The sequence below is a fragment of the Haliotis cracherodii genome, unplaced genomic scaffold (assembly GCF_022045235.1).
Source record: "Haliotis cracherodii isolate W230 unplaced genomic scaffold, xgHalCrac1.p SCAF_11, whole genome shotgun sequence".
Lineage (NCBI taxonomy): Eukaryota > Metazoa > Mollusca > Gastropoda > Lepetellida > Haliotidae > Haliotis > Haliotis cracherodii.
Genome location: NW_027266266.1, coordinates 38,774,995 through 38,789,850, shown reverse-complemented (window position 1 = coordinate 38,789,850; position 14,856 = coordinate 38,774,995). Strand labels below are relative to the sequence as shown.

General features: G+C 38.6%; 1 protein-coding gene across 1 annotated transcript in view; it reads left to right on the top strand.

The window, feature by feature from the left end:
• The window catches only part of LOC139455081 (uncharacterized), a 35,210-nt gene extending 22,198 nt beyond the window's left edge, over positions 1–13,012 (top strand). The window contains exons 24-33 of the mRNA XM_071236654.1: positions 836–899; positions 2,447–2,635; positions 3,551–3,789; positions 3,980–4,232; positions 6,873–7,025; positions 9,571–9,730; positions 10,060–10,247; positions 10,521–10,775; positions 11,715–11,829; positions 12,987–13,012. Coding sequence (XP_071092755.1) covers positions 836–899; positions 2,447–2,635; positions 3,551–3,789; positions 3,980–4,232; positions 6,873–7,025; positions 9,571–9,730; positions 10,060–10,247; positions 10,521–10,775; positions 11,715–11,829; positions 12,987–13,012 — 1,642 coding nt within the window. The remainder of the gene's footprint in view (positions 1–835; positions 900–2,446; positions 2,636–3,550; positions 3,790–3,979; positions 4,233–6,872; positions 7,026–9,570; positions 9,731–10,059; positions 10,248–10,520; positions 10,776–11,714; positions 11,830–12,986) is intronic.
• Positions 13,013–14,856: the final 1,844 nt, after the last annotated feature.

Genomic DNA, 14,856 nt, shown 5'->3' with positions numbered 1-14,856 from the left:
AAAGAGCTTTTTTGGTTTAAACATATTAAATCGGCCATGACAATATGTATCAGACAATCTTATTTTCCGCTAGAGAATAAGTAGTATACAGTTAGAGTTCTGTGTTGATATTTCAAATGGCCGAATTGCATGAGTTATTTTTTTGTAATAATTTTATATAGTTATCATATTATTATTCAATTACATAGTTATTTTCTCATCTGCTGAAACATTTGTTTTGCTCTTTTCCAACTTCTGTAAGGATACATGTTGTCTACCCGGTCGACGTATATGTATATCAGTAATACTAGTTTTAACGTTTTATCAAAGTTGGACATAGGAACATATATACAGTAAACTACATTTACGCTTATAACGAACCGACGGATATTACGAACTTATATTTAAGTCCAGGCCATTTGCTGTATATTTGTTGTACATATGCTTATAATGAACTACGGTTATAAGGAACTTATATTTTAGTGGACCCCGAGTTCGTTATAACAGTAGTTTACTGTATATATTTTCTGTCACTCCGTTATATATAAAAGGTTATACATACGAGTTCAAGGATATCAAAAGCTTGTGCTTACGAATCACCATCAAATAGGGTGCTACAAGGGGTTCGCGAAAAGGTGAAGGTGTCCTGCCCATCAGTGGCACCCGTGACAAACGCATGAAAAGCAAAGTGAAATAAGGGAATTGAATCGGACATCATTTTGGTCACTGATGTGTCATATTTTGAAATGTCCTCCACATTTGGAACTGTCCTGCCATGAAACCTTTTGGAAGCTTTTCTATGACATTTACTTGGCAATGTTGGCATTAAATTGTCTTTATTTCTCCAACAATATAGGCACTACGAGCACCAGCATAGAGGTATCTTCACCATGTACAAGCACAAGACTCTTCCGATCGAGGTATGTATTCAGTAATTAGAACCCTTCATGGATATTCGGGTTCTCGGGTGGCCCAGTCGTCTGAGGCGCCACACATCGCTTTGCAGAGTTGCGACCCTTTGGTACCCAAGAAACCTTTAGTTGTGGGTTCGAATCACGGTTCGCCCCATTATGTTTCTAGGTTTGCCAGCACCATATCCGTGCTCACTTCGGGCTTTCCTCCCACAGTAAGCTGACACGCTCTGACATGACTGAAGTACTTTTCAAAGCGGCGTTAAACATAACTCACTCTCTCATGGATATTCTTTTTGGAGATTTACAGGTGAAAATAACTTGTTGTCTTTTCAAATACATGAAATTTGTATATTCACTTGCCAAAGGTTATTGATATATTGCTGCTGACAGTATTGATATTTGTAAGTGAATGCAACATGAAAATACTACCGACAAAAAGTAACGGAACTGATGGAAGGATAGTTCATGTATAATGACCATTAATGTCTGTAAAATTAATTTCGGGAGTGCAGATTAATATCTGGTGTGTCCACCATGTTAGGCAATACATGCATAATATAATTATGATGACATACTGTTGATTACCTTGCGGGTTTCCCGCCATTGTGTATTACCCGTCATTCCGCCAGAAAAGATACCCCAAGCTGGGCCACGTTGAAGCTCCGCCCGAGAACATTCCACAGATGCTCTGTTGGGGAAAACACAGGGGACTTAGCGGGCAAGTTCTATGTCCGTATGCCCTCTTATCGGAGATAATCGGTGACGACCTGACCTGGTTTGGTATTGAAGCGAATGGAAAACGAAAGAACGCAAAATTTCGCCACCATACCGGTGGCCAGTCAAATGTTCACTCACAATAACATTCACAATGTCGTATGATACCTCCCCCATACCGATCATGGTTACACCGCATATTCTGCCATCTGCACATCGGAGGCAAAACCCTGCTTCGTCTGTGAACATAGAGTAACGCCATTGGCGCACAGTCCGTCCCTGCTGTTGCCTAGTCCACCCCAATTTTTGCCGCCAATGGTAAGCTGTTAGGGTCACAGGAAGCCTTGTTTTCACACGGGGTGCATAGAACCGGATTTAACGATGGAAGTTGCAATTCGCCTACCTGTTATTGTACAAAATTCTCTACTGATAACATTGGCAGATGTAAATCTTCTGCGAAGTTCAATTGATGAAACGAGACAATCTTGTCTAGATCTCACTGGAACCCCTCCCGTTTGACGGCACTTGTTCCTCAGTCGAATAAATACACTTTTGTATTTGTCAGAATTCGAGAAACTAGGGATATTGACATCCCCCACCTTCTGTCGTACCTACAATGCGCCATTAAATGTCTTCTCAGTCTCGGAGGAATTTTTGGCTTCTGTGTGCAGGTGCATCACGCGTTGTTCATGAATGATGTTCATGAAGTTCTATTGTGATTAGATGTTGCATTTAGATGTAACGCCACGGTATTGTAAATGTACAGCTCGACGATAGCTACATTCAAATTAGTTCCCTTATTTTTTGTCGGTAGAATAATACATCCCCATTCTAAACAGGTTCAAATCCAGACAACAAGTTGTGGCCAATCTGTCTTTTGTAACTGTGGAGTTGCTATACGAGCTGGCAGGACGGTGTTTGAGTTCAACAGGTGCCCTGGACAGTCCAGTATCTGGGCAATAGAATACACATTGTGTGAAGACAGTGGAAATGTACTACAGGTCGAGAAGAAGGGCAACAAATATGAGGTAATACACGGTTTTACTGAGAAACACAATTAACTATCCCTTTGAGTAATTCTTAACTAGTGTAGCTTGTACTTACTATTTAATCATTATGTAACTGTGACACATTATAAAGACAATGTCAAGCTCCAAGTCCCCAGCAGGATACGCTCGCTTTTTCGCGATCACCTGGTATCACCAAAATGTATTCATGATTCATAAGTTAAGCCTCAGTGCCAGAGAATAAACAGTCCCAAGTATCGATGAGACAGATTGGGCGTAAGAGACTAAATCGTTGTCAATATTATATGAATGGATCACTGAAAATATGTTAAAATCGGTGATGACACAAGTGTTCGCCAAACACATGCTTATGATATACATGTAGTCAGAATCGTGTAATCTTTAAATTACAGATTTTTGAAAACATTTTTATAGCTTTCATTTATATTCAAATTCTGCTAAATGCTAATTGTCGCAGAACATGTTTTGCAACAGCAATAAAATGTTTTTCTCTGAATTGTTGGTATCCTACAGACAGAGATACTTGAATTGCTTTTCTCATGGCTATAAAGCAACGTAAACGCCGATACTCGCACATATCTCATTCTTCTTTTAGGATATCAGTGACCCCTGAAGATCCGGGGTAGAATAGGTCTTCAGCATAAAAGGGGCGACTAACAGGGTCGGGTGGTCAGGCTCGCTGGCTTTGTTAATGCATGTCATCGTATCCCAATTGCGTGGATCGATGCTCATGATGTCATACAGACCGCCGTCATATAGCTGGAATATTGCTGTGTGCGGCGTTAAACAAAAAATAAACAAACAAACTAAAGCCGCCAGTGTATTTGGGACATCATTAACGGATCAGACGTCCGTCTAGATAGATAAAAATATAATTAATTCTCACTGTTGACTGCACTGCTTTCCTCATTTTAGGTGTACCTGCCCACCGGAGGAAAAGTAACAGTATATGTGGATAGAAACGCCCTCTTTCTGAACGTGTACATTTACCCGTCAGTCCTAGACGTTAAGAACAGTGGGGGCCTCTGTGGTTACCTGTCCGGTGTCTGCAATGATGACTTTCTCTTGAGAGACGGCAGCTTCTTCAAAACTGAAACTGATGGATGCAATAGCGGAAGCGACTTTAGTTTACTAGAATTCGCAAACTCATGGAGGTGGGATAAAGAAAAATATTAGTATCTAATTGTCTTTGTATCTTATTTCTTGCCATCATGACCTGTCTGTGGTTACACATCTGATAACAACGTAAACGTCAGTGATGGTTAGCACTTGGACTCCACTGCTATAAATAATTCAGAAAGTCAGACACATGGCCGAAATTCAAGAAATGTTAATGTGTTTTAGGGTGGAGGACAATAACCTTTTTGATCCGGAAGTTCATGAATCGCTGTCACCGTGGCCACAGACAAACCTTTTTTGTTCATGTTCGGGCGATTCACAGACAGTCACTGAAGACGCAACTTGCTCCACAGCTATTTATAAGGTCTGTTATAAACTCCCTGGCTTCATTAAAGTGTACCCTGAAAAGTGCACTGCCAAAGACAGGTGGTGGCGGAGAAAGTTCGTGAGTGTTGACTCGGAATACGGATTACGTCGGGTAAGAAACATTCAATCTTTCATCCGTTTATCTATTTTGCTATCATTATTGAATTTAAATTCTCTCGTATGATGAGCTATACCATTGAAAACACTGACCATCGCAGATTATATAATACAAAACAATCCACAAACAGCACACACAAAATTCGATGTACGTAATTGAAGGCAAATAATGCCTTGAACTTTTCTTAGACAGTCATTCATAATAAGTGCTCACTCCAACAACGGAAAGCGCTGACAAAATGTTCATTCCATGTTTAAAGCTCGGAGTGAATCTTTTTATTCCATGGTGACCTAATGCCATAGTTCTATGTGGTATCTGTGGATTTTAGAAATTGTTGTTTCCGGAAAAGATGTGAATACGTAAAATTTACGTTACTCCTGCATATGGTGTAACAGGGCCCTCATTGACATTAATGACAAAGTTATCATGTGACCCGACACACCATGACCAATTATATCCTTGTGACCAACCAGAGGATGTAAAGACATGCAATGATATGTAACTCATATATATCTCAATAATTATGATAATGATAAGCATGTCAGGATTCATGATGTAAACAAAGTATTTCACAGTTTTGTTCAAACGAGCCAAGGATGTTGGAGATAATCTCAATGTCAGTGTTGATTTTGTTGATGCATCTGTACTGCTGGAAGGTACAGAAATGTGTGTTAACCAAGCAAAGCGCCACATTAAGTCGGCCCATACTCATTTCTCAAGGAAAGGTTATCATAAGCATCACTGCATCAAGGTTGTGTACAGTGTGTTGCGAGTGTAGGCAACTCTGCCGAGTTCGTCGTTTGGATGATGTCGGCTGGCCTGAAAAGTGAAACAGAAGGCTTTCTGTTTGCTGTTAAGGACCAGTTACTTCCAACTCGAATCCGTCAGTGTGTGATTTTGCATCAAAATGTGAATATGAAATGTAGAGTATGTAATGAATTTAATGAGACTGTCCAACTCATTGTCAGTGGATGGCCAGCTTTGGCACAAACACAGTATATGATGGAGTGGCTCGATCATTTTATTACCGTCTTCGCCTTGCTTGTTGTTTTGACACGTCCCTGGTTAGACCCAGAAATTGTACAGGGAGCTTTGGAAAAAAGATAAATACAAAATTCTTTGGAATAGGCCCGTATACAGCCTCAGACCTATCCAAGCCAACAAATCTGATCTTTCCCTTTTAAAGCCAATGATATCATTTATAGTATTGAATTTTCTGTCCCTTTTGACACTGAGGTGATTAAGGAAAAACATGGCAAATAAGCGGACTTCGCTTTCGAAATGTCACGCTTGCATCCCAAGTACCAAGTTGTCCGACTCCCCATTGTTCTCGGTGCCTTGGGTTTGGTACATCCCAATCTGTTGACTGACATTGGGCGAGTACCCGGACTTGCTGCAAGGAATACAGCCCTTCTGACAATCTGTGTAGTGCAGAAGGCTGCAGTGTTGGGGAGTCTTCACATTCTCCGAAAGGTCTGGGTGAGTTCGACTAGGCAGCGCCTACATTCGCTGTCAGGGCTGTGTGTTGAGGGGCCAAGGACCCTGAGCTGATGGTCAGGAATCACCCAAACCCTCTTTGCTACATTTTTTATTTTCATCTGTTCAAATAATGGTGATGCTCTCCACATTGTCTGTGTAAAAGTCGTAAGACGCTCGTCTGGGTCTTCAAGTCATTTCTAATTGTCATTGCGACATTATACTTATATCTTCCTTTAGTGTATTCACATGAAGAATTTTATTCGTGCCTTGGCCAATTTTCAAATACGAGTACATTACCCTGTCACATCATCCCGAGGCAAGAGAGTTAACTGATTTCAAAAGTCCAATTTCCACCTTTGGCGAACTATACTGGAATTCCTGGGCTCGATCGTAGCGCAACCAGTGGCTATTATGGGTTATGTCCCTTCTATGCCTCTCCTATGGATGAATCAGATTCTACCTCTCGTATCACTTGCATTTGCTTCAAACAAAACGGCGGCTCCCAGTCAAGACGATCTGATCGATAATCAAGATCTCTGTATTAAAACGAGTCTTACATCACGAACTGCATCAAATCACATGAGCACTTTGATTAAAAACACGAAAAGATTTAGAAAATATCTGTTGACAACGAGTTAGTGGTGCAGATGTTTTGAAAATCCTACAATCGACCGAAATATGCATGACAGTATACGAACAAGATTTCGTTTTTGGAGCGCGATTTTGATTGGACTATGCATGGACTCGTTAGTCCAGCCCGAAAATACTCCATAATACCAGCCTAGTTCGGCAAGGTTGGAAACTCGACTTTTATAGTCAATTAACTCACTTGCCTCGGGAAGATGCCCTGTGAAGATCCATTGGTCTTCAGCAACCCATGCTTGTTGTAAGATGCGCCCAACGCAGATTAATGGTCAGACTCCCTGACGTGGTTGATGCATATCATCGTATACCAATTGCGTAGATCGACGCTCATGATGTCAATGACTTGTTCCAGATTCGCTAATTTACAGACCGCCGTCATACATATAATTGGAATGAGCAAACAAACAAAAACATATTCGGGGAAAAGTCCAATAACCCTTGCCAAGATACTAGACGTACAAACGATTGCTGAAGTAACTACGAAAGAATTGTATTGTTTGCTTTGCACAGAATGAAGACGTTGGTAGGTCAGAATTGACAGATGTAGCGGCCAGTGACTACTGTGAGAAACTATTCTGGGAATCAACATCAATTGAATTGTGTGCGAAAGTACCTGGCGTTGACGTCAGAGGAAGCATTAACAACTGTATCCTGGACATTCAGGTATTGCACACACTACACATTTCTATGGTAGGAGAAATTCTCGGGCTCATCGTTTATCGTGTGATGCATTGGATATAACTGGGTCTTGCTAACCGAGTAGCATTCATATAGAAGTTGTAATTTTTTGCGCCACATTTGAGCTGGGTTTATGCCATGGTCTAAGACTTTTTCACAAACTTAAACTGGCGTAACCACCAACCACCTTACATGTCCTTCCTTCATATTTACGAGTGGGGTTCTTTCAACATAACTGTTGACTGTCGTGGTTGATGCTCGGGGCCAATGATGAAGAACCGTAAAATGGAGAAACCTGGCGCAGAGAAATCGCTGAAATGAAATTTGTCGGCACCAATACATATCTAAATGGTCGCGGGATTCAATTCAATTCTTTATTCATGTACATGTGTAGGCCAGCGGCCCATGGTACAATATTCGGTCCATCTTTAACATTTATAGGCTTAGTGTTTGGAGTCTAACATTCATAGCATGATATATAAAAGTTGCAACATTTCTAATTACAGTTTCATTGTTTACCGCCATAAAAATATTGAATTTAGCAAGAGTAGGATGTACAAAATACTTCTGTGGTAAATACTGAAGACGAAGTTCATCATAAGCGTTACAAATTAATAAAAAATTATATTCATTCTCGACATATCTTTGGTTGCAACTATTGCACAATCTCTGCTCTCGTGGAGTATTAACGTATCTACCAGTCTCAATATGGAGAGTGTGGGAGCTACAGCGAAACTGGGCTAGTGCAACACGAAATTTGTTGATAGTGATAGCAGACAAATACAACTCTAGACTAAATGAATTTTTGAAAAGTGTATAATGGAACATTTTAGAACTATTTGCTAAAGACCAATGCCAGTCCTGTTCGTAAGCAAATTTTAACCGATCTTCACATTCGGAAATAAATGATTCGGGGCAAATAACATATTGGTTCTCCCATATATATCAAAATCCAAGGCTGTATGAAAGAGTTTTGACTTTTGTAGCCCAATCAGTTTTACCATGTGTGGCTAGCTGAAATAACATATCATAACTTTTCTTAGGATATCGTGAATTTGGTAGGGACATAAGTTTACACCAATATTTTATACAGCGTTTATACGCAGAAATGCACAGTGGGTATCTTCCACACTCTCCTCGCACAACATGATTGGGAGTAGACGTTTTAACACCTAGCAGACGTTTACAAGCAAGTACATGGATACTTTCTATTTCTTTGCAGTTTTCAAAACTCCACATTTCAGCCCCATATAACATAATTGGAGCAATTTTAGTATCGAATATTTTAAAAAATAGTTTCAGTGGAATAGGTTTAAGTGATGAAAGGGATTTTAGAACCGAGAACAATACCCGTTTAGCCTGTAATGAAGCATTGTAAGTATGTTTCGACCATGATAAATTCTTTGAAAATACAACTCCCAAATATTTGTACGATGATACACATTCCAACTGACAACCACTGAAATACCATTTCTCAGATCTAGAAAGTACATCACCATTCTTAAAAACTACTATTTTCGACTTATCAAGACTTACCTTTAGGAAATAATTCTGGCAATAGTGTTCGAGTACATTGATGCGTTTTTGGAGGCCATATACAGTATCTGATATAAGAATTACATCATCAGCAAAGAGTAGCAGGAATAGTTGAATTATGTCTGGATGGAGCTGGATTCCGGGTTCACAGTTAGCCTCAATTTCAACAGCTAGATCATTGATAAACAGTGAAAACAAAAACGGGCTCAGTACACGGGATTCAAACTATCTGCAGATTATACTTTTCCTTTCTTTTTAGTCCATGCGGACTTCAGTCCCCATTTTTATCACTAGCATACATGTTTACACCCATATCCGTATCTACGCCACATTTCACTCAGGCGAAAAATAAACTCTATGAAATACCTCTTGCTTCGTAAGTTCAAGTTAATTTTAGACAAACAGAAGACATATGATTGCTTTGTGAATCCGCGTTCGGGAGGGTTGTTGCATCTTGAAATGGAGAAAACCCTATTACAAGGCAGATTTGAAGAAGAGTGTTGCCAAGGATTAAAACAAGTTGGGTAATAAGTCAACTGTATTTTTTCCTTCAGAGATTTGAACTTCATTATTGCTAATTTTGTATCTGAAACTGAACCGAACTTGATGAACTTCATCCGAAGCAATGAAACCGAACAGAAAATTGGTTTATCTAGATCTCCATTTCACCACAAAAGAGACTAAGGTTCCATAATAGTAATAATGGAAGTGATTTGGCATAGATTCAATGCCTCTTGCATACCAGTCAGAATGCAGGATTCTAACATGATGCCATTTTTGAATAATGCCTAGACCGTCAGGATAACCTGTTCTGTATACCAGTACCATATTTTCACCAAATCATTTTTATGTGGTGTTCAGAAAATTGGAATACATAAACCGTATTCTATGTGTAACATTCACACTCATATATTTTTAAATTATCTAATTATTCCTAGTTTATCTGGGGGTCCAATATGAGACGATAAACAGATTGGTTATGTTTTATTTGTAGCTGACAGGCACCACAGATTTTAGTCATTTCTCTATCGACACGGTGAGAGACAAGTGTCTACACGAGGTGTTGGTTGACCCTGAACTCAAGTCACTCTATGACACCGTAGTTGCCGAGGCTTGCCTGAACGACTGCAGCGGAAAAGGAGCATGTGAAAGTGGTAAGACTCATAGAACTATAAATCATGTGATACAGACTTGAATGTGTAGTTCACTGTAATACTATGTCTGCCTAAAATATTGTTTAAATGAATGAATGAATGAATGAATGAATGACAACAGCAGGTATTATGGTGTGTCCTAAAGAACGTCAATAATCCCTATCATCTTTGGTATGCTGTTAAAAAGCTATTATATATCTTATTCCCGAATAACCATAGAAAAACAATCAGACATTTAACATGCGAGTACATATATCTATAAGAAAGATACATCACTGTAAGCTTTATAATTAATTAGGGACATTAATAGCACATTCATTTATTTACAGGTAAATGTGTATGCGAAACCAACTTTGGCGGCTCTGACTGTTCTGTTGACCTCACAACATCCAAACGAATGACTGAACCGAATACTGTTGACAAATGTGACATGACACGTGATACATGTGACGTTGTTTCCATGAAAGGCGAGAAGTTTGTCGAAGGAATATCAAGATGTTTTGTCAAAGAGATCAGGGTAAATCTAGCTTATGATACATACGAAGCATACGTTGATTTTATCATCTTGAAGCTACTCCAAGCGTTAACAATACATAATTATTAATTTTTTAAAATGATTCTTTACTTATTATTTAATTTTTGTTCCAGAGGGCTGATTAGCAACTAACATATTTCGTTACAAGAAGTGATTAATGTGTTGTTGAAGTATGTTTGACTCATTGGCTATACTAGTAATACATGATACCAGATAAAACCTACGCTTTATAAAATTTACGATGTCGGCTTTCAGATTGGAAAATCAGGACAAACATTCGTTGGAACAAATGTACACATGGCAGGCGTGGTCGACATCGGCCATGCGCTGTGCAAAATCGTCACCAATGACAATACCAAAAGTGATGACAGGGAGTATGTGCGTGCCTACGAGATATCAGTTGCCAACAGTGATGAATACTATAGTGACAGTGTGGGCCTGATTGTGTTTGACGGTACATGCATCAGAGTTGATGGTGACCTGGTATCATCGTTCAAGTGGACGTTGAAGGTATATTAATATGAATTAAAACTTATTTAAAATTTAAGTGAACAAACAAATAACTGCTTGGATTATCTGTTTGGAAAATGTAAAGCAAAACAAAGATACCTCAACTAAGAGTTTGCCTTCAGATGAATGTTAAGGCTTGTCTTAAACTGTAGCCAAACTCGAATATAAATAAAAGCAACAAAAACCTTTCAATATTCATAAGAAATAAAAAAGCATGTGTTTATGAATCACTATCAAATAGGAATGACACGAGGTTAACGTATCCTGCCTCACCGGTGGCACCTGTCATAAAAAAAAATACAAAGTCAAGTCATGTTGTCACCTAAAAAAACACGGGGACACCACAGTACCAATCAAATTAGGGAAATCAAATTTTGGTCACTGATGCGTCAAATGTGGAAATTTCCCCCCGAGTCTACTATACAGCTTTTTAAAATCTTGTTTTGAACAAGAGGTGTTTTACATCAGTTGAAATCTTCGTAGTAAGAGCCTCCTCGATTTTACCTCAAAACCTGTGAAATGTGACACCAAAGGCTGGTGCTGCTGGAGTATTCGTAGTCATCCCGTTTGTCACACAGTCTTAGGGATATTTTCTAGTCAATTAAATTCTTACTGAATAACGAATTCCATCAGCTATTCGTGATGCTGATCCAAAGTTCCGGGTCAGAATATTTCCCCAACAACCTGTTATTGTCATACGAAGCGACTAAATGAGTTGGTAAGTCGGGCACTGTGACGGCGGCATGGTCGATTACTCACGATGTTAATGGGTAGTCCCGCGAAGCGACTAAATGAAGCTGGAATATTTCTGATTGCGGCAAAAAAAAAATCCCAAAAGTGTACCACGTTCGTGATATAAGGGCTATTTGCAATGTCAGATTTACATATATTCGGATTTAAGAGTATCTGAGACTCAGGAAACTTGTTATTCCATACCAGGGTCCATATTGTCTGGACAGAGGGTCGTGTGTGCCTCAAGGGACGAGGCAATCTGGAAACAACTTTCTGGTGTGTGAAGTGGTCGACAACAAGGGCATATGGAAAACTAGACCAGGTAAAGTACTATTTGTACTTAGTACATCAAATGTATGTTCGTGAAAAGGTGGCACGCATCACAAACACATGCATAGGCAAGTCACAAGTTCACATGAACAAATACGAGAACATATGGTGTAAGTCAAATATGGAAAAAAAGACATTAGGCATAATTTTTGTCACTAATTGGAAATGTCTACCATTAAACTTCTCTCGGCTTTGAAGGTTCTATCCCTGATCAAACAGCTTTTTAGCTATAATTTGTTAAAAAGTACCCGGGGGTTCTGGGGAAGAACATAGTCCCCTTTGACATGTTTTCGATGAAGCCATCTAAAATGAGGCCTGAGTGGGTACAATGTGTGACGTTGTTGGTTGTGTGACTGATACAACGGGTATCACAGCGGGTGAATCTTGGCTCATGCCTTCAACCACTGGTTTGTCCGGTCAAGATTCAATGAGGCTGGATTACAAATTACTGAGTCACTCACTCGGTCGTCCCAAGCAAGTGTAATCATGTGATAATATACGTTTCAGATTGTAACGTTTCAGATCACGACTACATTGTACATCCCATGACATAAAAGATCATCAAATTACATAAAAGATCTCCCTGCTACTGATGTTGGTAAACTGCACTCTTAACATCCAAGACACTGGTTCTGAGCGTTCATATTGTTTACAAATTGACAAAACTATGGCAGATAAAAAGAAACTCACAAACGTGTCTTTCGACTCAGCAACACTCTGAGATTTAAACTTTCATTGATATGTATGGTATCAAAAGAAGGTGAGATTCTTCAGCTGTAAAATATGCTATAGGTCCGTCCATGCGTCAAAACGTGTAGCATATACGACATCGCCTCAGAAATCCTTAGGCCTAAGAATCTGTTACACTGGAACATATCAAAAGACTGAATGACATAAAGAAACTCACCCTTGAATCTTTTGACATAGCAAGACTTTGAGGTTTCAACGTTCATAGATATCAGAAGACACTTGGGTGAGGTCAACTTTGTGTGAACTCAACAATTTCTGCGAGGTCCTCAAATCAACTGTTACTTTAAATGTGCATATATGATAGCTCGCTCCATTTGAAAAAAACCCTTTGCCTTGATGATGCCAGCATAAATAACTATAAAACGTTCGTATTTATAATGCCATTTTTTTCTGTGACAGAGGGCAATGAAATGGAGGAAGAATGAACACAACATACAGCTGTGTTACACTACACATGAGCAGCACCATCCTCAAATCTATTATTTTGGAAAATTAGAGTTTCTATAAGTAGGATGTTTGTAGACCTGTATTTTTGGTCAAATAGTTTCGTAGAGTAGAATATATACAATGTACATAAACATATTTGAAAGAAGTATAGCTGGATAGTTGTGCTTTTAGCAGAGATTCCTTTATGATAATCGAAATGGATTTTATGTACGGATCTCTGAAGTATGACTCATAAGGATGATCTAATAAATAAAAGCGTCAAAAAGCAATTCCATAATCATAAGAAATTTCAAATAAAATATGTCTTTTGTACGATTACGACTACATGTATATCGTAAACATGTGCCAATAAATCACTATGAAAGAGCGATGATACCAGTGGTTCATAAGCACATGTGTTTGTGATGGGTTCGACTTAATTGCGAACACATGAGCATCACTAATTGATAATGATTTGTAAACACATGTTTACGAACTTGAACACATCTTGTAGAAATGGTTATGGGAATGTTGTTTATAGCTTCTATTTATTTTCACAAGTAAGATATTCAAGATGCCATACAGATAAACACTCGTGTCCACCAAGGAAGTCTTATTTTCTTCAATGTAATGTAAATTATCGATGTTATACATTTGCTATCGTTTTCTACTTCTCACAATGTACTTTTATATATCCTTTGAATCATGACTGTAGAAATCGCAGCTCTGCATTTTCTAAACTCATATTATGCGTAAGATGTTTCTAAAATGACTAGCCACAATGATTAAGAAATTTGTGGATAAGAGCTTGTAAAAGAGCTTCAGTGGAGATGCAGTTGCCAAATTGACAGTCAGATGTCGTTATTGTGCTTTGATGTCGGCTATATCGTAATAATCTTCCTATTTCTGTTTTTCAAATTCATGGTAGTGAAATATATACTCAAACAATGTTATCAAGTTATATCATACTAACCTTTTTTATTTCTGTTTTTGAAATATATGCTCAAACAATATATTCAGTGTATGCCATAATAACCTTTTTACTTCTGTTCTTTGTATCAAATGTATGCTCAAACAGTTGGCTATTCACTTTACTACCCATCATCAAATTTACTGCAAACGTCTCAGTTGATCCTATCCCTAACCGCCTTCGAAATTTCTTGCTGATGTAACTGAAAACAAATGTATCCCTACGCAACAGTAATCAAGCGACCTTTTCAGGACACATCGGATCATGTGTAAAATACCTCGCTATAACCATTCAGATGTAATATATTGGTATCACTTACACTTATACAGAAACAACACACAGTGCGTTTACAGGAACTGTGTGTTTTTTTGTAAATAATTAACTTCAACAAATGCAAGTAAACAATTTTAAATGTCAACATCGGCGAGTGCGAGAATGTCAGTTGAAGAGCGTCACTCGTCTTGTTGTAACGTTACGGCAGCTCAGTGAGCCAAGTCTAAACGTTTCGAACAAATTGATGCCAGACATGCATACCACCACTGGATTATGGATGGAAGGAAGGCTATGGAATATCTATATCAAGTTGCCGTTATTTGTTCGGAATCAGATTCCAGAATTATGCGACGTTACATTCCATATCAGCAAGTGGGTGGCTGAGTGAAAACAATAAACGAATAAAATTACTGGCGACGAATGCAATTTATTTATAGAAAAAACTCTAATTACATAACATTCAATACTCTTGATCCAGCTTTTCTTTTGGGTAAGAAACCATAATAACAAATTGACATCTTGACTTAAGTTTATGTTTTGCGTTCTGTATCTTTTATATTTGATTTTCATACTTAAATAAACCTACATGTATTGTACACT